Below are 27,068 nucleotides of genomic sequence, written 5' to 3'. Positions count from 1 at the left end.
CTGATTTTACTTTACAACGATTCGGTTTTCGATTTTGAATATCTTTAATTCAAAACCAAACCATTTTATTACAGTTCAGTTCGATTTTTTTGTAATACGGTTCGGTTTATACGACTTGTTATATATACGGTTAGCTAAAATTTGTTAATAAATAAAAATATATGTCACTTTATGCCTTTAATACATAAATCATAGTATTTTTCAAACATTTAATTTGTGAGACTTAATTAAACTGTGTTGTGTACAAAGATGTTATACGAATATAATAACAATATATAACTAATTAACTATGTAAAGCATGAATCCAACGGAATACTCAGTAATAGGAATGATAACAAGGTGTCAACCAGCTCGAATGAAACACCAATCATCTTACGAAAAAATTAAAGAAATATATACAGAAAAGAAAAGAAAACGTCGACTGGTGAGTTGTGAAAAGAAGAGAAAACGATCGGATTGAAAATTGAAAGTTAATGATATTAAGTTCTTATATCTTAATAGGCATATTATACATAAAAAGTCTTATACTTAATAATAATATGGCTCATTATACAAGATCGCTGATCTTTTATAGATTTTTTCCATCGTTCAGATCTGAACAACTCTAAATGACTTGAACCAATGTCGTAAAGGCAATCGTACAGATTTTTCAAATGTCAATTAAAGTTGTTCAGAAATAAAAGGCGACGATTAATACTTGACACATATTGTCATAATAATTTGCATAATCAGCATATTGAATATTTTCTGAACTTTCGTTTTGCTGATTTTGTGATACATGGAGTAAGAGTATAAATCCGATGCTCATATTGACCGCTGACAAAATTCAGTAATCTAAGGATGATCGATAACCTTTGTCTATTTAGCTATGTAGACATTGAAGAACTATCAAACGAGAACAAGTGGTCTGCTGAATTTACCGGCTACTGAACTTCTACAGTGCTGAATTAATGGTACGAGTTAATTTATTTAAACGAATACATCAACAAAAACTTAAATGTTCCAACATGCACAAATAGACATTTATAAACAATCGATTATATAAACATAAATATTAATATTCTTGCATATGGGTAGAATCTAATTTATTGTTTAAGACTACGTATCTATCACATTTTAATAGACCAAAATATCCCCATAAATATTAATATATCTTCCCCAAAACAAAAGTTGTATCTATGACATCCCGAATATATCGTCCATTCTCTTATTGAATCTAAATATCTTGACAAATTGAGCGTTGTAAACCATCTTATAAATTATTTAAAAGAATTTTGTCAAATATCCTTTCGAGTCAATAAAACGATAGATAACCAAAATATAGAAAATATTAGGTCTCATGTGAGACGATTTCATAAATATATATTAATGATATGTGACGACCCGATCCACATTTGCAATAAACGATAATACTTTTGACATAAAAAAATCAAACTTTTTCATAAATTGGATCGGGTTAGAAATATACCGGTCACAAAAATGACCGGTGAAGAAAATTTCATTTGAAGGAAAATATGGAAAAAACTCCAACTTGTTTCGGCCGGAACACCTGATCCACCGATTCACATCTACAAATAAATATTGAATAATATAAAATCTCATTTAAATTAAAGTTGAGACAGAGAGGATCCTTGCGGTTTATTAATTTAATTTAATTTAATTTACTTTTTTAAGCTATGACAGCAAATAGATTAAACATCATCTTAAGTATAATTTTTGTTGTTGAGTCTCTTATTTTTTAAATAAAAAATTATTTAATAATTATAATTTGATAATCATATAGTTGGACTAATAGAGGGATTGACTCCTTAATTTTTTTTTCCAAACTAAATTTTTATTATTCTAAAGACGGCTTCATCTTAACCCAACACTCAAGTATAATTACATTTGCTTAAAACAGTTGAAATCTCCATTTTCACAAAGTTTGTCCGGACGTGATATTTTGTATTTTTATTTGTCCATTTTTTATTACTATTTTTTGAGAAACACATAAACAAGCATCTGTTTCTGATTTAATGAATTTTATTTTTAAAAAATATATATACATATATTTTTGGGACAAGAGGTAGAAAACAAATTTTTGAAACTTATAAATTATTTTAACAAAAAAATACTTTCATAAAGAGTCTATGAGATGAATCTCCGACTCGACCCAATTCATTAAAATATTATTTTTTTATGTCATAATTATTACTTTTCATGGTTAGATTTGGATCAGATTAATCTATTTTCATGGATAGATCGTAAAACCAGGGCCGTGATTATTCAGAGTCAAGAGAGTCCGATAACCCAAGCCCATCTCTTTTTTGGAGCCCAGAAATTTTTTTAAAAAAATTATAATATATAAAAAGACAAAAAATCATTTTTCTAAATTTATAAATATTAAAATATAAAGAATCAATAAAATATCAAATAAAAGCCTGTAAAATTGCTCTCCTTTTCACCGCTCCACTCTTCTATCCTTCGTTTTCTCCATAATCGACTCCAGCATCAGTTGGCAGTTGCTCGCCCTTGTAAGTTTATTAATGTTATGTACGGTAATAATTTGTATTATAATGCTTTCCCCCTTAAATTTTGCTACTTGAATAATTTGATTTCTATTGATATATTGGATTTAGGTTTGTAGTTTTATGATTTAAATAGAATTTCTTTACAAGTTGAGTTTTCTTTCGCATGATTTTGGGTTTTGTTTGACGTGTTTAATGTATGGTCATTGCGCGTCATTCTTCTTCTGTAAATTATTTACAAGAAAAAAAAATGAGATGTTTATTGACCATGTTATGAGTTGCTTTTTCTTTGTTTTTTTTTTCTATTTTTGAATTCTGTGCACTGAACAAGATTGATAAAAAAAAATGTATTTTTTCTTGTATTTCTAGTATACCCATACAATTTTCTGGTTTAAAATGATCAAATTTGAACATTTTGGAGCATATAAAGTACATATTATGTTTACAGAAAGGTCTGTTTTGAAGGTTGCTTAGTTGTGTACTATGATGTTATGCAGGACTGATTGAGGTATGTTTTTGCTGTAAGTTATTCAAGAAGCAAGTAACCAAGACCGGATATGATCAGTTAGCTAATGAAAGATACAATGATTGACATAATTTGAGTCGATATCTTGCAAATCATGAAGCGAATAAGGAGCATATGGAGTGTATGACGAATTGGCTTGAATTGGAAAGAAGATTGAAGACAAATAAAGTGATTGATGCAGGAGTACAAGTACAAATTAATAAAGAAAGAGAGCATTGGAAACAAGTGTTACAGTGGATAATCGCAGTTGTTCAACGATTGGCGAAAAATAACTTAGCATTTGGAGGAAGTTGTGAAAAACTTTATGTTGAAAACAATGGTTTGTTTCTACAAATGATTGAAATGATTACAGAGTTTGATCCAGTAATGAAAGAGTACCTCCGACGGATAAAAGTCCATGAGACTTAAACTACATATCTTGGTTGCAGAATTCAAAATGAGTTGATACAGATGTTGGCAAGCGAGTTAAGAAAAACAATACTTACAAAGGTAAGACAAACAAAATATTTTTCATTCATATTAGATTGTACTCCTGATATCAGTCACAAAGAGCAAATGTCCATTGTCATACGATGTTTAAATGATTCAAAAAGTTTCACAAAAGTAGAAGAATATTGGGTGCAATTTTTAGATGTTGATGATACTTCGAGACTTGGGCTTTTTATGCATCTTAAAAATGCTTTAGTCAATCTTGAGCTTGATATTGATGATATTAGAGGTCAATGATATGATAATGGATCTAATATGAAAGTTAGGCATAAAGTGTACAAAAAAGGTTACCTGAAGTGAATCCCAAAGCTTTTTATACTCCTTGTGGTTATCATAGTCTCAATTTAGCTTTGTGTGATATGACAAATTGTTGTCCTAAGAATATTTATTTTTTGTAGTAGTACAACGGATCTATACATTGTTCTCCTCTTCTACCAAGCGGGGGAAGATTTTCAAAGATCACGTGAAGGGTTGGACAGTTAAGCCATTGTCACAAACACGATGGAAAAGTCATGTTGAAAGTGTTAAACTTATAAAGGAGCAAATTGCACAAATAAGATATGCTTTGTATGACTTGGAAAATAATAGTGAATATCCCAAAACAAAGAGTGAAGCTGAGTCCTTAGCGTTATATAAACTTGAGAATTTTGAATTCTTGCTTGGTGCTGGTAATTTGGTACAAGTTGTTGCATGCTATCAACACAGTGAACAAATTTCTTCAATCTGAAAATATGGATATTGATGTTGCTATCAAACTTTTACAAAGAATTGTTTTATTTCTTGAAGAATTTAGAGAAGATGTTCACGATAAGGCCATGGTTGAAGCTAAATAAATGGCATGTGAGATGGGCATTGAAGCTGTATTTCGAGAGAAACGTGTTATTCGAAGAAAGAAACAATTTGGTGAAAGTAACAGTGAAGAAGTGATATAGTCAGCTGCAGAATCTTTTCGAATTAACTATTTTCTCTTTATAATCGCTCAAGCTCGTTCTTCTATGAAAGCTCGATTTGAACAGTTTCAAAAATATGAAGATCGAAACATTTGGTTTTTTGTTCAATCTAGAGAGGTTACAACGTGCAGACGACGAAACTTTGTTGAGGTCTTGCAAGAATCTTGAAAATTCTTTGACTCATAAGGGTTGTTCTGATATTAATGAGGATGATCTATTTTCGGAGCTGACATTCTTGAGGTGCTCATTACCAAGAGAAGCAAAATCGGCCATTGATGTATTGAATTATTTGAAGAAAATGGATGGGTGTTTCCCAAATGCTCATATTGTTTATAAAATCTTATTGACGGTCCCGGTCACAGTAGCAAATACAGAACGACGTTTCTCAAAGTTAGACTCATCAAAACTTTTCTCCGATCAACCATGTCACAAGAAAGATTGAATGATTGGCTATTTTATCGATTGAGAAAAAAATTACTGAACAACTTGATTATACAGACTTGATTAGTATTTTTAGCTTTAAAACTGTTAGGCGAGTTGTTTTTTAGTGATCATTTTTGTCATGTTCTATATTTTTATTCATTTAGTTTTTTATATTGTCTTTAACGTATTGATTTAATTTGAAAAATTACTATGGAACTAAAAAAAATATAAACACATATTATGATTCAGTTGACTCTTTTTAAAAATTAGACTCATGCCCAAATATTGTTAGGATCAGCCCTGCGTAAAACCATTTAAAGAGCGTGAAAATTGCAAGAGCTTAATTAATTAAGTATGAAGGATAAAAAAGGAAGTTTAGCATGTATAAACGATAAAAAGAAACAACAAAGAAACAAAATACGGGGTATCTTCTATGTAATGTTTCTCAAAGATATGGGTTAGAAAACAAAATTATTTATTATTGAAAATCAATAAAATTTGTTTTTATCGATCGAAACATGATATTTATGTTATTGTTCGGTAAATTGAAGTTGGTTACACAAAATATCTATATTTTTACTAGTAAAAAGTAAGCGTTTGATCAATATATCAATATTACGCGTAAAAAAATAAGCTTAATATAAAACTACTAAGCAAACTATAGAGGGACAACGGTGTTGTTGAATGCAAGATCACGAATGCTCATCAAAATCAAAGATTAAGAGAATCGAATAGCAAAGACAAACTTGATTTAATTACAACAAATAATTGTATGCATATCAAAATTATAGTAATTGTACCGCACATAATATTTATTCTCTCTCAAGTCAAAAGATATTTTCCCTCGATTTTACACATAAAAGATTAATTTATTATAATCTCATTCGTATTATCTCTTAATACATAAAATCTCTTTATATTATCATACGTTATTTAATGTATATTTTGCACTTAAACAATGCTAGTAACAATTTATTTTCCCGTAAAGTGCGTGCCATTTAGTAAATTTGACTAATATTTTGATTGATAGAGTCAAAGTTGAAATTTTGAGGCACTTGGGGTGGGGACATACGGCGCTAATCGGGTCACGAAGCAAGTATATAAAGAGCCCACAGGCAAACCACTCCTCTCACTTGAGGAGATCTCATTTCCCCTTCTCCTTTGCCGATCTTCCTCTCCTTTGGGATTTCGTAACATTTTCCCTTTCTTCTTTCATCCCTTTTGTTCTTTTCGCAAAAAGATACTTGGAAAATATCTAAAAAAGAAAAAGAATTAAAAGAAGTGATCCAATATAAAAGTGGGGAAGCAAACATGGACAAAGGCTCAAGTCTTGAAGGAATCAGGAATGAAACAGTTGATCTGGTATATTAATTTGTTTTCCCCAGTTTGATTCTTGATTATTGAACGAAATCTTGAAGTGGGATTCACACTTTTTTCTGTTTCTGCTAGATTTTGTGATGAAAATCAAATATTTCTTGGGTTTTTTTTTATGGTTCTGAGTTTTCAACTTTTTGCTGTTTATGCTGTGTTGGTTTTCCGAGATTCGGTTTGTTTGCATTTTGGGAATTGACTTTAAGCGGCAACCAAAAAGGTCACTTTTCATCTTATTATCTAACTCAGAGAGAATCAGATGCTTTGTTTTAGTTTCTGGTTTGCATACAAAGAACTGCCAACTTGTACAGAAATTTTAGGTAATTATTGGGACCAGTCTCTGTATAATTTATATTACACCTTAAGAAATAAAATAATAAACCAAAACTTTTTTTAAAAAAAATATATAATCATAATAACTGTTCTCTATTAATCTGAGTTTTGATTTGTTTTGCATATCATTTAATTAATTTGAAAACTAATTATTGCTTGGATGTGTAACTGATTAGCTTATCAAGAAAATTAAATGCTTTGAATTTACAAAGGTAGCAGTAGAAAATTCAATTTAGGAGAAGATATTGTGATTTGACTAGTAAGTAGGATTATGTCCATCCATATCTCATTTAAGATATTACTCCCTTATTTTGCATGATCTTTGCTTGCACACAACACAAATCTGAAGAAGTGTTATTTATGTTTTGATCTCCTACCATATTTTATTGAAATATGTAAGAAAAAAATTATTAAATATTTTTCCCTTAATTTATACATAAAATTAATCAATTAAAATACAAAAAAAAAAAAAAAAATCTTGAATAAATAGTGGATCGTGTGGTTGGAAAAATAGTGTTTTTGCCCCACTAATTTGGGTGATCTGAGGAGACTGGTATTTTGGTCAATTACTGCCTTTTTTTTATATTGCAAATGGAGGAGTAATTAATAATGAATTTGGACTTAATAATAATTTTTTTACGTAATTCTTGGGAATTTGTTTGCGTATTTTTTGGGGTTTTTTGTGAGACAGTCTCATGGGTCGTGTTTTGTTAGACAAATATCTTATTTGGGTCCTTCATGAAAAAATATTACTTTTTATGTTAAGAGTATTATTTTTTATTGATAATATCGGTAGGATTGACTCGTCTTACAGATAAAAATTCGTGAGACCGTCTAAAAAAATCTAATTTTTTTATGGTACTCCTTGTTTCTTTCTTTTATGATGTTTGTGATAACAAAATTTTCTCAACGGTTTACCAGTTTAGTCATGTGACTGTGTGTCACTGACACCTTTTATTGTCTTTTAATTTTATAATAATTGTATAGTTTTTAATATAAAAAATAAATATTTATACAATAATTTTTGACGATATAATTTAAGAGATTTATGTAATCAATTTTTTTTTTGAGTTATTTTTTTCATATTTTATAAAAATAAAATTACTACGAGGAAATGTGTTTTTTAAGTAAATTCGGGGCCAACGTATGATATATACGTCTGTTTGCTCAACTTAATTATTCTGGACCCCCTGAATTTCTGAAAATTTTCAAAAGTTACCTTCTTTTTGTAATTTTTTTTATAAAAAAAAGAAAAAAAATGTACTGGGACCGAGCCACTTGTGGAAGTCAACTTTCATATTGTCCACTCAATTTTTTATTTATTTATTTTTCTTTTCGACTTGTTTCCTTGGATCCATCATGTGAACCCACATTTAATTAATGTGGTGTATCACGTGTACGTGTCTTAGTAGACTACCCGTGCTTAAACGACCAATACAAAAACTGTACGATTTTCCTATTTTCGTGTTAATTTAAGAGTGGAAGCAAGAGCAGGCAAAAGGGTTTGATGGGATAAAACGATTTTGCATTTTTTATGGGGACAAATTTCAATTATTTAGATACAAATTATGCATAAATTTTTCGAGGATATTAAATTTTTTATTTTGTTCGAATTGGTTATTGGGTTCATTTTGTCTGGCTGAGGAGCCTAACATTTAACTATTTATTCTGTTTTTGAATGTGAAAAGTATTGCTTACAACTGTGCTCGGTTGGCTTTGTCAACTACCTAACGATGGGATGAAAGACTTGTTGATTTTTGACTTTGTCATGTCTGCAAATTCAATGTTTTTTTCTTGGAGGTGTTGAAAATTTTAATCCTTTTTTCAAGTCGAATTAAGACATTTATCTTTTAAAAGTTTGTTTATTTCCAGGTAAAGAACTTCGTAAGAATGAGAAATAGTTACTAGTGGAAAATATGATAAGGAAAAAAATTACACTATTTCGATACAAATGATTTTTAATGGAGAAGAATTCAAGTAATGATTGAAGGAAGACGATCTGAACGCAATCCAAGGCTCATAAACTGACTTTCAGCTATGCAAAATTATATTATGTAAACGAGACGAGACGAGTCGAGTCGAGTTGTATTTAGGTAATTATCAGTTAGAGGGATACGGCTTCAATGATGTATGAATCTCGATGAGTATAATTTTAACTTATATTTTACAGCATCTGATGCAGTGTCTAGATTGGAAACTTTCTTGCCGAGTGTGGCTGTTTGTGTCGTTTTGATTTGTTTCTGTGACCAAAGAAAGTATTGGATGGATATTTGATTGTATGGATTCTCATGTTCGTGATTTTGTTTTGAATAATAATAGGAAAAGGTCCCGATCGAGGAAGTCTTTGAGCAGTTGAAGTGCACCCGTGAAGGGTTGAGTGCCGATGAGGGGAACACAAGGCTTCAAATTTTCGGCCCCAACAAGCTGGAGGAGAAGAAGGTAATGAAACTGCTCTCGGGAACTGTTTTGTTTGCTGTTTTACGATGCATGGTTATCGGCGAGGGCGGATTCATGTACAAGGGAGAAGGGTGAAAATGGGATAAAGAACGTGAGATGATATGTTGGAATGGATTTTTGGGGAGTTGAAACACAAAAATTTTCAATATCTTTTTATGATCAGCGTCTTGCTGGATCTTCCCTTGGCTGTTAGATTACTTGGATTGCAATATATTGATTATCTGTGTCAATTTGATTCAGGAAAGTAAAATTCTCAAGTTCCTTGGTTTTATGTGGAATCCACTCTCATGGGTGATGGAAGCTGCGGCAATCATGGCCATTGCGCTAGCTAATGGAGGTGGCAAGCCCCCAGATTGGCAAGACTTCGTTGGTATCGTTTGCTTGCTCGTTATCAACTCAACTATCAGTTTCATCGAAGAAAACAATGCTGGAAATGCAGCAGCAGCCCTTATGGCTGGTCTTGCTCCTAAAACAAAGGTGTAGGATTTAAAGCGGAAATTTAATCTATTTTCAGTTGTAAAACGGGCAAAAGCATAGATTTAGTGACATATTGTTTCTCTTGTTGGATGATTTCTTGACCACAGGTACTTAGAGATGGTCGATGGAGTGAGCAGGAAGCAGCCGTTCTAGTTCCCGGAGATATCATAAGCATCAAGCTCGGAGACATTGTTCCAGCTGATGCTCGTCTTCTTGAAGGCGACCCGTTAAAGATTGACCAATCTGCGCTCACCGGAGAATCCCTCCCCGTTACCAAGAATCCCTATGATGAAGTTTTCTCAGGGTCAACTTGCAAACAAGGTGAAATCGAAGCGATAGTGATTGCCACTGGGGTCCATACATTCTTTGGGAAAGCAGCACATCTTGTAGACAACACCAACCAAGTGGGTCACTTCCAGAAAGTGCTCACCGCCATTGGTAACTTCTGTATTTGTTCGATTGCGATTGGTATGTTGGCTGAGATAATCGTGATGTATCCGATTCAGCACAGGCCGTATAGGAAGGGAATCGACAATCTCCTTGTTCTTTTGATCGGAGGTATTCCAATTGCTATGCCCACCGTCTTGTCTGTCACAATGGCTATCGGATCCCACAGATTATCTCAGCAGGGTGCCATTACGAAAAGAATGACTGCAATTGAGGAAATGGCTGGCATGGACGTCTTGTGCAGTGACAAGACTGGAACTTTAACTCTGAACAAGCTTAGCGTTGATAAAAGCTTGATCGAGGTCTTTGCAAAGGGTGTGGATCCAGATCACGTTTTGCTTCTTGCTGCAAGGGCATCAAGAACTGAAAATCAAGATGCTATTGATGCTGCCATCGTTGGTACGCTAGCTGATCCGAAGGAGGTAGTGTATGATTATTTTTCTTGACTTATATTTCTTATATATATTTAGAGTGGAGTGTATTTAGAAGTAATGCATTTGATTTTTCAGGCAAGAGCTGGTATTCGGGAAGTGCACTTCCTCCCATTCAACCCTGTGGACAAGAGAACTGCATTAACTTATATTGATTCAGAGGGAAACTGGCATCGAGCAAGCAAGGGAGCCCCTGAACAGGTGTTTCTAGATTTCCATTTTTAGACCATCTGCTGCTTAATGAGTATTATACATAAATAGTTTTCGAACACGTCAAATATTTATTCAGATATCCTATTTCTTGAATCAGATCCTGACTCTCTGCAACTGCAAGGAAGACCTGAAGAAAAAAGTTCATAGTGTCATCGATAAATTTGCAGAGCGTGGGCTTCGTTCTCTGGCTGTTGGACGACAGGTTTGTTAACACTTTCTTGTAGCATGTTTGCTTGCTTCTCATCACTGTCCATTTCTTTCTTTCTTTGTCTTTTGTTTTTTGTTTTTTATTTCATTTTGTACCGTTATTCTAAAGAGATACTGATTTTTGAGACCAATGTTTTATGTTTTCAGGAAGTTCCAGAGAAATCAAAGGACAGCGCTGGAGGTCCATGGCAGTTTGTTGGGCTCTTGTCCCTTTTTGATCCTCCACGACACGATAGTGCAGAAACTATCCGCAGGGCCCTAAATCTTGGTGTAAACGTTAAAATGATTACTGGTAATGAACTTTACCTGGATATGCAGTCCCAGAAACAAGATACGTTTCTTCTGAACCGACCTCATATTCATTTTTTATCTTGAAAATTAGGTGATCAACTTGCCATTGCTAAGGAGACGGGACGTAGGCTTGGGATGGGAGTAAATATGTACCCTTCTGCTTCTTTACTTGGCCAACACAAGGATGAGTCCATAGCTGGCCTGCCCGTTGAAGAATTGATCGAGAAGGCCGATGGTTTTGCTGGGGTCTTTCCAGGTCTGTTTTTCAGTCTCTCAGTGTTTTCCCCCCTCTTTGTTTCTTAGATTAACCAATGGAAATTTCCTTTTTTGTGGTCTTTCGATACAGAGCACAAATATGAAATTGTGAAGAAATTGCAAGAGAGGAAACACCTTGTTGGAATGACAGGAGATGGTGTGAACGACTGCACCTGCTCTCAAGAAGGCAGATATCGGTATTGCCGTTGCTGATTGTACCGATGCTGCGAGAGGTGCTTCTGATATTGTGCTGACCGAGCCCGGGCTTAGTGTTATCATTAGTGCAGTTTTGACCAGTAGAGCTATTTTCCAAAGAATGAAGAACTATACAGTTAGTTTTTCTCTCCCCCTCTCTTCTGTTTTCACAGATAAACTTTTGGTCGAAGTTAACTTAAATGCTTTTCATAATTATATTTTTGCAGATTTATGCTGTCTCCATTACAATCCGTATTGTGGTAAGTTGATCGACTAAAGCACAACATTAGTTTTTTGTTCTTGGTTTTTTTACTTTTATGTCGACAGCTTTGCTTGATTATATTATCCACTTCTTGTTTGCAGCTTGGTTTCATGCTTATTGCCTTGATTTGGCAGTTCGATTTTTCTCCCTTCATGGTTTTGATTATCGCCTATCCTTAATGATGGTGAGTTACTGGATTGTATGATTGTTTCCCGTTTCCTCATATTTTGAAAAAAAAAGGCATCTACCTAATGAACAAATTTGGTATGTTTAGGTACAATTATGACCATTTCGAAGGATAGAGTCAAGCCATCCCCAATGCCAGATAGCTGGAAATTGAAGGAGATTTTTGCTACCGGCGTAGTACTCGGAAGTTATCTTGCAGTGATGACGGTTGTATTCTTCTGGCTGATGCATAAAACTGACTTCTTCCCTGTAAGCAAAATCAATGTCCCTTCTTACCATTGCTGGACTAGATGTACTTCTGCAGAGGGGTCGGGGGGTTAAAATATTTCAACCATTAGTTAATGGTCTATGTCTTTTCATTTGTGGTGAATGCAGGACAAATTTGGTGTTAAAAATATTAGAGAGAGTGAATATGAAATGATGGCTGCTTTATACTTGCAAGTGAGTATTGTTAGCCAGGCCCTCATTTTCGTGACTCGGTCACGCAGCTGGTCATATGTTGAACGACCTGGGGCTCTTTTGATGATTGCTTTCCTTATAGCACAACTGGTAACGGTTCCATCCCTCTATCGTTCCTCAGAAAATACTTATTCTTTTTTATAGTTATCACGGTCTAAACTATGTGGTGCGGAAACTGATATGTTTGTGTAGGTTGCAACTCTTATAGCTGTGTACGCCAACTGGAGTTTTGCTAGAATTAAAGGATGTGGTTGGGGATGGGCTGGTGTCATCTGGCTTTACAGTATTGTTTTTTATGTCCCACTCGACTTGATGAAATTCGCTACCCGTTACATCTTGAGTGGAAAGGCCTGGCATAATTTATATGACAACAAGGTAATGTCGCATATGTATTATATCTGTAACGAGTTACTCTGTGGTTGCATACATGATATAATAGTAGAAGCATCAAGCTTGGACTAGATTGCAATTTTAAATTTTTGAATATTATCTTTGAAACAGATCGCTTTCTCCAACAAGAAAGATTATGGAAAAGAGGAAAGGGAAGCTCAATGGGCTCTTGCTCAAAGAACTTTGCATGGCCTCCAAACGCCAGAAGTCTCGAATATCTTCAACGAGAAGAGCAATTATAGGGAACTTTCTGAAATTGCCGAACAAGCGAAAAGGAGAGCCGAGATTGCAAGGTGACATAACGTTTTCTCCTTCAGTCTATTGTCCTTGTCCTCAGAACATTTTATAACATGCCTTCCATGTTTATTTCAGGCTTCGTGAGTTGCATACGCTCAAGGGTCATGTTGAGTCCGTCGTAAAACTTAAAGGGCTAGACATTGAAACAATCCAGCAGCACTACACCGTGTGAAGAAGCTACATAAGCCGTGTGATGGCTCAGAATATCAAATCTATGGTTTAGGGAACACATACCCAAAAAAAGGAAAAAAACAAACAAAAAACTTTCCTATCTCAAAAAATTCAAAGAGGTTGTGTTTTATGTCATAGTTGTTTCTGATGTATTTATTATGTTATATGATGTGTATCTTAAAGGGCTGGCAGAAGGAATTTGTGTCTGATCTTTTGACTCTTTTGTGAGCACAATGGAATCATTTTGTAACACATTTCTTCCATCTCAAATTATCTTGTTTTTCTCTGATTTATTCTTGTGCCTTCGCCAATCTTGTAAAGTGACCTCATTCAATGGTCCATTTTATTTGCCCGTGTTGATTTGATTGAAATAACCATCTACGAATATAAAAAAAAAATGTATAGAAAAATGAGCTAAAACTGATGATAACAATCCTTCATTCACCATTGATTTTGACCGTAAACATTAGTAACCAATTGCGACACAGATTTGCTGTTTTTTGTCTTTGGCGTCAGTGTCGGGCGTCCAGTCTTTAGTAAAAATACCTACGACAGGACAATGTTCATTATAACCGGCAAAATTAAAATGAATATAGATATAACAAGAAATCAAAAGAGGACGAGAGATTAAAGAAAGTTTAAAATTTTTGTTTTGACATTTAAAATATTAAATGGTTTTTCATTTATTCATAGCTCTCCTGTTTTGTTTTCTGTTCTATAATTAAATAATTATATATTTTTTATAATACATGATATAATAAAAATCAATTATCATTATTAAATTTTTTAATTAATAAATAAATTAATTATAGACTACTATAAAATATTCCATGAGAATAGTCAAAAGTACTGAATTATTATTTAATCAATATATTCTGAATTTACCAATTAAAAAATTGTGAACGTTTTATAATCTCGATCAATGATCAAATAGTATCGTTATAAAAAGATACAAATCTCGTTCATTAAATGAAAAACGAAAATTTTGAATCAAAATTTTTTGCTGATTCATTTTTCACAGCTGCCTATTTTGTAAACTCTTTCACTAAAACAGATAGTTCTATTTTCTTATAAAATTACCAGTTAAGATAACTTCCACAACTTCCAATAATATAATCTACTAATAAAGTCCTTTATAAGAAATACATTTGATCTACATCAAACTAAAACTGCTAAATTCAACTCCTTAATTTGATTATCTCAATGAGACCATAAAATTCAATATTTGTGTGACCCTCAATAGTTCAGTGACATAGCTAGTCATGAGTTCACTCAACTCAAGTGATTCGAAACAACATTTGTTTCTTAAGCGGGTTTATCTTAATTAGCATCATTTTGTGATCAACCCCTTTATAAAAAAGATTTCACAATTCACGTCTGATTGCACCATCGGATCATGGTAAAAACGTCTAGTAGTATGATCCCATAAGTATCACTGATAGTGCCTGCAAGAACCAGTAAGTTATGATTATCATACAATACGACTCCTTCAACTCATATATCCCCGATCAAATCTACAATCATTGGTATATCGATAATTGCAAATGAATTCAATAACAATATGATGTATCTTTGAGTAATAATAGTGGCATCAAATGTGCAACTAGAGAAACATCTTTCCCTAAAACACATGTCTTGCTCTGGCAAGAGACTCCTCGCACTATTAACTCAATAGATTACTAGGATATCCACACTGGCAGGTGAGCGGTGAATCCCTGACTATAATACATTGACTCCTACGTATATCGTGATTACACCCAACCTCGCCACCTGATGAGCCTCAACGGATTCGGTAAAAGTATCAAAGTGCAACGCTAGTACGTTATGCCTCTATGTTATCTCGGGTCAAATGACTAATGGTATACGATCATAACCATTGAATGATTCATTCGATAAGTGATAAGCACTTGGAAAGTTTGATTGAGGGTTGTTCAGTGATTCATCTCATGATCACTCATCTGTATGAAGGGAAATCTCCTTGTCCTTAATAATGAACGTGATGTTTATATCACATATGCTAGTTTCGAGCTCGATCTATCTTTATCCTTGTTTTAGTTGACTGAATCGACTAGGAACGAACTTAGAATGTAAAATACACATCTAAAGAATTTAATGATCCACTAGACTTTTGGACATCATTTTTACATTCAAAGAATTTATCTATGCGGCTTGTAAGTGTATACATATAAAATAAATATCATAATTAAATAAAATCCATAAAATATTATTAAAAAAGATTTCTTTACATCAGACTCAATAAAGTCCAAACTACAAATTGGCTTGTTCGGTACCTACTCTAACAATCTTCCACTTGCCCTATAGCCAATGACCCATAAATCTCTGACACATTTCCTCGCGATGCTACTTGAACAATGATCTTGGCAGGGGTTTTGTCAGTGGATCAACAACTTTTTGTGTAAAGGTGACTCTCTCAACTGATATATCTTTGATTCTCACAATCTCTCGGATAATGTGGAATTTCCTCAGTATATGTTTGGATCGCTGATGAGACCTCGACTCCTTTGCTTTCACAACAAAACCAGTGTTGTTGCAGTATACCGAGACTAGATCAATTCCTCGAGGAATGATGATCAATTCTTGGACTATATTCATAATATATATAGCCTCATTTGCTGAAGCCGATGCTGTTATATAGCCGGCCTCATGGTTGAATCCACTGTGGTGTCTTGTTTGAAACTCTTGCAGGAGACAACATCAATATTGAGCTTGAATACAAATCCAGATGTTGATTTCGAATAACCCACATCTGATTTGGAAGCTAGAATGAGTAAAAATTTTCAAATTTAACTCTCCACTCCCATAGAACATGAATAAATTCTTAGTTCTTCCCAAGAACTTCAGAATATCTTCACGGCTTTCAATGATGTGGACCATGTTCGCCTGATATCGACTTTCAACACTAAATGAAAAAAACTATATAAAGACGAGTAGATATCATACCATAAATAATTCTATCAATTGCAGATGTATAAGGAATATGTTCATGGTTTCTATCTCTTCATCAGTGTTAAGGCACATAGATTTGGATTGAGTTACACCATAACATATTGGTAGATATCTTGTTTTGGAATCCTTCATAGAGAACCTCCTTAGTATGGTATCCATATACATGGATCGGGTGAGCCTTAAAATCCTCTTTGATCTACCCATATAGATCTGTATTCTCAATACATAGGATTTTTCAACCATATCTTTCATGAAGAACTTACTATCTTGCCACACTTTGGTTGATTGCAACGGTCCTATATCATTCTCAATGAGCATAATATCATCAATATAAAGTACTATGAATGTTACCGAACTCATACTAATTTTCATGTATACACAAGATACCTTAGGATTTTTAACAAATTCAAACTCTTTGACGGTATTGTCAAATATGAGGTTCCAACTTCTCGATGACTATTTGAAACCATAAATTAATAATTATAGTTTTTATATCTTATACTCAATTCCCATTGATGTGAATCCTTCTTGTTGAGACATGTAAATATCTACCTTAATATCACCATTAAGGAATGTCGGCGTCATATCCATAGGCCATCGGGGAGTTGGAACCTCTCAAACCAATGAGAGAAGTCTGGTAGCTATATCTCCCTATCTGTGGGTTCCTCTCAAACTTCATCAAGTTCTATCATCCCGCATTTTGTATCCAATAGAAATTCCTTCTCAAAGAATATGTCACTCTTAGAAACAAACATTGTAAAACCGAGCGCTTGCCGTTTTATTAAAATCTATAGCTGGTGGTAATGGTGCAACTCAAATCTTTTAAACCACACAACTCAAGTACCACGGTTCAATTGCTCTTCCAGCAGAGACAGTTATTACACCCAACAATCTTTCTCTCAATAATTGCACTCCTTGCAATCATTTGGAATCGAACCCATGACATTGGCTCTGATACCAATTGTAGGATTGAGCGCTTGCCACTATACCAAAAGTTATATCTGGTGGTAATGGTACAACTCAAATCTTTTAATCACACAACATCTGAAGCACCACTGTTTGATCGCTCTTCCATCAGAAAAAATATTGAAACCAACAAACATCATGGTTTATTTGGATCATAGAAATAATATCCAACATAACTTCTTGGATATCCCACAATGTAGCACAAATTAGATCTACTTTCTAATTTGTCTGTCACTGTCTGCTTTACATAAACAGGACATCCTCATATTCTAAGGTAAGAATATTTGGTAAGCTTCCCCATACATATCTCATATGGTGTGTTGTTGTCCACTGCCTTTGCAGGGAGTTTATTCAACAACATTTCCGCAGTCTCAAGCACATATCCCGAAAGGACAACGGTAATTCAGTTAATCTCATCATAGATCGGACCATGTCTATCAATGTTCGATTATAAAATTCTGACACACCATTCGACTGTGGTTGGCTGGAAGAGTCCATTATGAGATAATCACATTCTCTTTAATATAGTCTTGAAATTCAGTACTTAAGTATTTTCCGCTTCTATCCAATATATCATTTTTACGCTCCACTTTCCCTAGGAAATGGTCCTTGATCATTTTTCATTTCACACATGACTCACATGTATTAAGAGAGTTTATATCTTACAAATCAAATATGCCATCTCTCATTAACTTGTTCATCATTCTTTGATAAATATGTCCTAGCATATCATTTCACAAGTGTGCTTGGTTAAGACTATCTTGTTTTTGTTTGTTTGTTTTTGAAATTGTATTCACTTGGACATCACCATGCGAAATATCATTCTTTTAAGTTATAGAGATAGTCTCATAATTCATATGTTCCAACTAAATATTCATTCTTGTAATTATTGCAAACACTTTTAACAAAATAACAAGAAAATCCATTTCTGTCAAACATAGAAATTTAAACAATATTTTAAACCAAGTCTCGAACATATAAAAATATCTTAAAATAATTGTCTAATATAAAAAAAATCTCTCATGGCCTTTGCAGCAAATTCTCCATTGTTCATCTTCAGGAAGGTCTCACCATCCCTTAATATCTCACTAAATCTAATACTTACATTAAATTTACATGGCACATTAGGATACAATTTTAAGTGGTGAGAACGAGCCATAAATCAGACCCACTTTAAATAATTATCAAATAATTAAAACACACCATGTAAATTATCCATAACAAACACCTAGAAAATTGATCATGCAGGCTCTCGATCATCTTTTTTCATATAATATAAAATATTGAATTAAATCCACAATATCAAATATTATCAACAAAATCATGTATCTTATAAATTTATCACTAACCGACATGATTAGGAATAAATTAATAAGTTAAATAAACATTTTGTTTAACATTAATTAATTTATTAATAATTAAACTTATTGTAAAATAAATTTTACTACAAATAATTAAAATCCAATTCTAATTATTTATTTTATAAGAAAAAATACATCATTTTGTAAAAAAAATATTTTCAAGGGCTAATTTAATTAAATTATCATAAAATATCAATTTAACCCAAAAATCTTGAAAAATTCAAAAATTCCCCGAGCCCGAAGGGGACAGGTCTGCCTGTCTACCCGCCCAGCTGCCCATATATTTCTGGCATTCTCCGACAATCGCTGCCCCTCCACGCAGGGCAATTATGCTAAGCAGATTTAATTTTTTTTGAAAAAACTTTATGGGCAGATGTCGCTGCCCAGAATTGCGTGGGTAGCCCTTTCGGACGCACGTTACCCGAAACAGTTCTAGGCAGCTGCAAAAAATTTAATTTTTTTTGTTTCTAAAAACGTTTTCATGGCTTCGATTTTCATGAAAATTCTTAGGTGTTCAAAAATAATTAACTCAACATAATTGAAATAAAAAATGCAGTCCATGACCTCAAATTAGTTGTTGTAATGTTCGTATTAAATATTTGGATGCACTAATTTATGGTTCCAAGAGCAAGATATTCACATACAATCAAAGTCTCAAGTACTTGTTGACAATGAAAAAATAAAACATGAGGCAGATGCGATAAATTGAACTCTTGAAGGACTACGATTTAACGATAAGCTACCATGATCCACGTAAATCTAACAAGGTGACCGGTGTTTTAAGTCGAAAAAATATGGGTAAGATGATACTATCTTTGCTCTCAGCTCAATTGTATCTCCGATAAACAATCAATTTGAATCTGGACTGAAATCTCTCGATAATCAAATTTATGAACAAGCCAAAGAATGTAAGACATATGATATTAAGACACATAATGCCAGAGTCTTATGGATGAAAGTACAATTGTGTGTACAGAAAACGACAACATTTTACAGGGAGTAATTTTTAAAATACATAAATCAAAATTCTTGTCCATCTCTGGAGCACAAATATGTATAGGGATTTGAAAGAGAATTTATGGTGGAGCGTAATAAAGAATAATGTCACGGAATTTGTCTATAGATTTCAAGTATGTCCATAAGTCAAAGTATAACATCAGTGACCCGATGAAAGATGTATGATCTTCAAACAGATAATGGAGGAGTCCTAAGGATGAAAGTACAATTGTGTGTACCAGACGTAACCTTCGACAAGAAGTAATTTCCAACACAAATAAATCAAATTTTTGTCCATCTCTGCAACACAGATATGTACATGGATTGAAAGGAGAATTTCTGATGGAGCATAATAAAAAAAAATGTCAAATAATTTGTCTATAGATATAAAGTATTTACATAAATGACTTGAAGGACTACTTCAATCTCTAGAAATTTTAGAATGAAAATGGGAGTATATTCTATGAATTTTGTAGTAAGTTTTATATAATCAAGACATAGTCATGATGAAATAAGAGTAATTGTCGATAAGTTCACAAAATCCGCACACTTCCCACCCGTCTGCTTGAATTATAATCTTGAAAAAATGAATACACTATACATGGATAATATTGTATGATCATCATGTATGATAGAGATCCGAGATTTGATCTCATTTTTGGAGAGCTTCCGAAAAGACATGAGAATCAAAGTTACTCTTAGTAAAACCTATCACTCTCAAACTGATGGCTAAACATAGATAATGTTCCAAAGTCTCGAAGATATGCAAAATTATCAAAAGATTTCAATGACCTTGTAACAACCAAGTTTTTGAAATTTGAAATTCAAAATTTAATATTTCCAATCAGATTATAATGGCCTTGTATCAGCCAATTAATTACTGAAAAAACTGACAGCGATTTTAAGAATTTTTCATCAAATACTTATGGTCTTGTAAAACCCAAATAATGGATTATTGTGGCCATTAAGTGGACATAATGACATGATGTACCTCTTCAGCTTCATGCCCTATAAATACCTTTTCAAAATTAATGAGATAGCATTCAAACTTCATGAGAAAGCACATCCAAAAGCTAGACAAAAACTCCCAACAGCAGCCATATTTTTGAGCAAGCAACGACAAACAACAGTAATATATTTTCGAATGAGCACAACAAACAACATTAGCAAATTTCAGCAACATGCAGGCAAACGAAATCTTTTTGAAACTACCAAAATTTTGTTAAGTATTTTCCATAAGCGGGCTTATTGTTTTCAAAATATGTATAGGTTTTAAATCGATTGAACGCATCTTCATTATGTGTATACAGTTTTTTAAATTAAAGAAATATGAATTTAAGGACTACTATGATTTGCAATATAAGTGGAGAGGAATTCTGAATTATGTTATGATATGTCCCTGATGCGGCGAGATTATAACCGATATTATGACATCATGCCCATCAAATGAGTAATATCTAGGAAACTGATATCAGTAATCAACAGAGATTAAAATAATTTCAGTGCTATACAATCTTTGGATTTTTTTTAAAAATAATATAATTTTAAAAAGTATATATTAAAATATTGCAAAATTTGTAGGTTTATAAAAATATTACAATCCGGAAATCAAGTCCTCGGGTTCAGTTAATTTTTTTTTTAAGAAATTAACGCTCATGGATTCTAAGAATCCAGACTATCCCCTTCTTTAAATGAGGTGCGCACCTCCTCATTTTCAATCATCGATCGAGCACTTCTTCTTTTTCCCTTAGGAGAATTTTTCTTTCGATCACCGAGCACCAAGCACGTCTTTTTCCATCACCGGTCTTCAGAATTTTCTATTTATTCATTAGCGTAAGTCTTCGACATTTTTTCAGAATATTAAGAGGTAACGATATTATTTTTATTTATTATATTTATTATTTTTCGTTAATTATAGTAGTTTTAAGTAATAACAATAGTTAAAATATTAATTGTATTATTGGAATTATAATACTATAATTTAGAATTTTTGCATCACCGAGCACTTTATGAACGCATCATAGTAGTTTTAAGTATTAATAATAACTATAATTAATTTAATTACAATAATTATAATATTAATTATATTATTAGAATAATTATAATTTTAATTGTATAATAATAACTGTACAATAAATGTATATGTTTTATAACTATTACTAATGTATTTATTATAATACTAATGTATATGTTTTATAACAAATAACTATTACTAATAAATAACTATTATTAATGTATAACTATTATTATACTTAATAATTACATGTTATAGTAAATAACTATTTAGTAACTAATATAATTACATGTTATAATAAATAACTATTACAAATGTATACGTTATTACTGTACTTAATACTAGCTATTAATAATGTATGTATTATAATTACATGTTACTTTTTATGAAGTATTATTGATTTTTAAAAGAAATTATTTAATTTACAGTAATTAGTTTTATTATCAATTTGTCAACAACATATACGTTTTTTTTTCGAGCTGAAAAATAAAAATAAATTTCGTTTACTATAAAATATGTAGTTAAATTTTGTTGATATAAAATATAATATTTGTTAACTAATGATTTTTTGTTTGCAAGATGGCTGAAAATACGGATAATGTGCTGTATTTGCGGGGTAGACACATATCAAATAATATCAACGCTGAAAACATGGATGCACTAATTCCGCCACGTCGGTCTGACAAATGTCTTTGGAGATTGCTTACTGCTGGGATTCACCTCGTGTCCGCCTATGTCTTGCACGCCTGGGCTTCTATGGTGGCATTCAGTGTGGTCCAATTAAATATTATGATAATCATTTGCTTACAGCCATTGTTGAGAGATGGCGTCGTGAGACACACATATTTCACCTTACAGTGGACGAGGTAACAATCACCCTACAGGACGTTGCCCTTATTTGTGGGTTGAATATTAATGGCATGCCCATCACTGGTGTAGATACCGCGCATAACAAACATACTTTACAACAGCTGCACTACTTGGTTGGGTTTTACGCCTACATCTTCTCAGATTAAAGGCGCACATCTTTATATGACCGCTTTGCTAGACCATTGCCTAAATAATATGATTAATGATCAAAGCACTGAAGAGGACGTCGCACAATATTCCCATTGTGCTGCATTAATGATCATTGGTGGATGTATGTTTCCGGACTCGGAAGGTACTACTGTGAAACTTATGTATTTGCAGTTTCTTGAGGACATAGAAATAGTGAATACGTTTAGCTGGGGTTCTGCTATGTTGACATATCTTTATAGAGAGTTGTGCAACACATCAATGAGATTAAATGTCGATTTGTGTGGCCCTGTTCAGATATTACAGGTAATTTTACACTTCTACGGTCAATATATTTGTTGTACTTAATTTTCTTATGATTTGACTATTTCTGTTGTATGTTATTGCAGATTTGGGTGTGGTCTACAATTACTCTTCTTTTCCCTCATAGAGCGCAACAAGTATCTATTTCAGAAGAGCATGCTGCAAATGTGCTTCAGGGTCTATCATTCCCATCATACAGCGCACAGTACTAATAAGAAATAATTAACATTTATTATTATTATTATTTTGTTATTTAGTTTTAATGACTGTATTGTGTACTTTTATAAATTGCAGGTGGAGACGCGGATTCTCTTGGACACACACGGCCCATCATTCGGTCCGTATAATGAGAGATATGCTTGACAGGATGATAGAAGGGCAGGTAGATATATAAATTAGTTGTTAAGAGTTTGAATTTTTTTAAAAAAAATCAGTCTGAATTATATATTATCAACTTGATAATCTCCTTTTCATTTTATTTGCTTCAGTTTCTATGGACAGTTTATGATATGGAGTCCCCGGAGGTTGCCAGAATTCTTGATGGAAATAGAATTCATCTATGACGGTCGGCATGTGGATTGATCAATTTTCATATAGTTGAGATGCATAGACCAGAGCGGTGTCTCCGACAATTTCGAATGCGTTAGGGTATCCCGTCACCTATTACTAACTTCGATAATTTCCAGAAATTGTCGCGACAAGGCCAGAACAAGTGTGATTGGGCGGCATATCACAATGATTTTGTAGAAATGTGGAATGACAGATATAATTATGTGATTGGTGGGGATTATGTTATACCTGGTACACCCTCCATCACAGTGGACTATGTTGGTTGGTATCATCGCATTTCACAAATAGTGCTCTCGCCGCCAGTGGTACCTTCAAACATCATGGGCTACCATCTTGTTGATGCAAACTACCGACAATTTATCGTAAGACATGTTCAATTTATCTACATATGTACGTAAATTTAATTTATTGTATTAAATATATATTACATAACATATACATCTATGTCACAGACACTCCCAGCTCATGTTCACTATCCATCGATGTGGACAGGAAATGAGTTTAAACCTGGATTATCATCTTCAAATATGGCATACACTACTCGGCCAGTGGTTTCAAGCTTTCCATCGTATGACTCTGGTTACTACACTCCATTTGTCGGTAGTTTTACACAATTTTTACAAAGTGACTTTCGACCGGGTATGAATGAGAGTCTCCCTACATTTAACACATCGCCCAAACCATTTCAAGAATATTCTGAGACAGAAGGGTATGAGGTTGGTGGGAACATTGCCGATACCAGTACATCTGCAGCCCAAATAAGTACGCATGGAGATGCTGAACAGATGTTAGGTCATGGACGTAGAGTAATTAGAAGACCACCGTGTGGCACTGGGGGGCATCATTACCATAATCATTAACTATTTATTTACTGATGCACAATTACATATGTATTGTTGTATGTTTTTCAAAATTTTTATTTTAATTTGAAGTTGTGCTGCAACATTTTTTTTCAACATTCATATACAATTTTTTTTATTATTGACTTTTTAAAATTGTGGAATGTATTGATTGTGATTCATTATTTTTTTACTAATAAATTCACGGATAAAGTTATAGTAATGAAAAATATAAGTATAATTGATAAATAAAGTCAAATAAGTCAACACACTTCATATTAAAACATCTTCATAACAATACAACACTGAATTATCATAACAATACAATACTGAATTGTAAAAGCTGCGTCACAAACATAAGTATTTGGAACCATAACTCGATCTTCTCACCTGCACCTACTTGAAATGAACAAGAATTATTAATAAATACAAAATTTTATACACAATTTTTTTAATTACATTAATAACATCACATGTTATGGTTTAAAAATAAGGTACAATACGTTATTGTAGATCTTTTACCTCCCACGTTGTCTCTCTCTCGATGGTGGCTGATCCATCTCGTTTCTTATGTGTGTCCTGCGATCTCTACCAGCCTGCCACCTTTGTCGACGAACACTATTGTGTTGTAATTGGAATGTAGGTTAATCCCAATATTCTTCATCATGAATAGGGTAGAATCTTCCAACGTATATGTTCACGTATTCACTCAGTGTAAACCATGGTTGTACAAGTTGTGCGGGATTCAAACCAAATCATTTTGCTACACATATAACATGTGAACAAAGAATTCCAAATATTGTGAATTTACCACATGTGCAATAACGCGTAGAAATGTTGACAGCTTGTACGTGATGTTGACAACCTGTGCGGGATTCAAACCAAACCGTTTTATCCCTTTGGTCAAATCTTACTACTCGATGTTCAATTGACTTTTTTGACCACATATCAAATTTAGAGTATGCATAGTCGGTCCATGGTTGATTTTTTTCCAGCATCTTATCACTTCGCGCTCGCCGTTGAATGAAATAGTGCACGCATCGCTGTAAGGTCATTTCCATTATTGCAGTTATTGGAAGACGTTGCACCCTTTTCAACACACCATTAATAAACTAATACATGTTCGTCGTCATTATTCCTCGTCTCCATCCACCATCATGAGCCAATGACCATTTTTCTTTTGGGATGTTTGACAAATACGTGAAAGCTGCTGCATTATTTGTTCTAATTGCCTCCAACGTCGCATTAAATTTTGCTACTTGGTGTTGTATCCCTGCTTCCCAACATAAGTCTTTTAGATGAATGTTTTTGAACTTGCTGTTGAAATTAGAGCAAACATGCCTCAAACATAAACGATGAACACCACAAGGAGGCTTGAAGTCAGAGAGATATTTCACTGCACTTGTTATACCCACATGTCTATCAGATATAAGGCACACACCACTATACCCTCTGGCAACATGTCGTGCAACATTACCGAGGAACCAATGCCAAGACTCATAATTTTCTTCATCGACAAGCGCAAATGCTAGCGACACAACCTGATTATTGGCATCTAATGTTACTGCTATGAGTAGTTTGTGCTTATATTTGGTGTACATATGAGTACCGTCTACACTGATTACGTTGCGACAATGTCGAAAACCATCTATACATGGTTTGAAGGCCCAAAACATGAAGTTCAAAACTTTATGTGGATGGTCATACGGTCGAAGATGCTTCCATTCTACAACAGTTCCTAGATTGTACTTTGACAAAGCTCTCATATATTTAGGAAGCAAAGTTACAGAGCTTTCCCATGCGCCATAGACTACCTCCACCGCACGTTTCAAACTCTGCCATGCCTTAGCATACGATATATAATATCCATATTTTCCTTTAATACTTTCTCGCACATATTTGATCTCGTATGCAGGATCACAACGCACGATTCCTAAAAGTGTACTGGCTATCATGTTTACATCAAGTTTGTGGTGATCTATACCGACTTGGGTAGACATGCATGTGTGATCATCACCATATTTTGTGATCATGAAGTAGCCTAAATTTTTTTTCAACGATGCTCGAAGTCCCCACCCACAATTGCCACCTTCGGAGCTGTTTTTGCATTTGACCTTCCAAATTGTTAGAGAACTTTGGACAACGATATATTCACGTCTCAAAACCCGAACAGAAAAATCCTTCACTGAAGCTATTAAATCATTTTTTCTCTTAGAAACCATTTTTACACCGAGCTCTGGCCTTTCAGGAATGTAAAAGTTTGTTCGTGATGCAGAAGGAATACCAGATGAATCTAGAATTTGTTAGTCATAGACTTCATTGAAAAATTGAGGAATTTCACGCAAATGTTGTGATAAACATAAAAATTGTACATTAATTAAATGTTTTATAATATAAATATATAGTTTTTGTTTTATTAAATTTTTAAATATTATATGTTTTATAATAAATTGTATAAAATATAAGTTGTTGTGTAATTATAAGTTTTTACTATTTTTACAGGTTCGATAAAACAAGAATAACCTTGGCGTTGCAAATGGGATTAAGATGATTCTTGGACCTGTAGAAAGTTGATGTTAATATCTACAATATTGGTGGCAAGCATGAGATAAAAATCCTCTCACAATTGGGATCAAATTAAGCAACAATTAAAGTTACCGAAGGAGTGGCAGTTTTACCATGCTCTAGTATTTTGACC

The 27,068-nt window shown here is 33.3% G+C and overlaps 1 protein-coding gene and 1 pseudogene across 1 annotated transcript; one reads left to right on the top strand and one right to left on the bottom strand.

The window, feature by feature from the left end:
* The first annotated feature begins 6,014 nt into the window (after positions 1-6,014).
* Positions 6,015-13,630, top strand: LOC140839415 (plasma membrane ATPase 4-like; annotated as a pseudogene).
* Positions 13,631-25,482: 11,852 nt separating this feature from the next.
* Positions 25,483-26,592, bottom strand: LOC140839187 (uncharacterized). The gene has a single exon (XM_073205817.1). It carries the CDS (start codon positions 26,590-26,592, stop codon positions 25,483-25,485), a length of 1,110 nt encoding a protein of 369 aa, XP_073061918.1.
* Positions 26,593-27,068: the final 476 nt, after the last annotated feature.

The sequence above is a fragment of the Primulina eburnea genome, chromosome 8, assembly GCF_022965805.1.
Source record: "Primulina eburnea isolate SZY01 chromosome 8, ASM2296580v1, whole genome shotgun sequence".
Lineage (NCBI taxonomy): Eukaryota > Viridiplantae > Streptophyta > Magnoliopsida > Lamiales > Gesneriaceae > Primulina > Primulina eburnea.
Note: the sequence above shows the minus strand (reverse complement) of the source record. Positions and strands in the feature narration are given on the sequence as shown.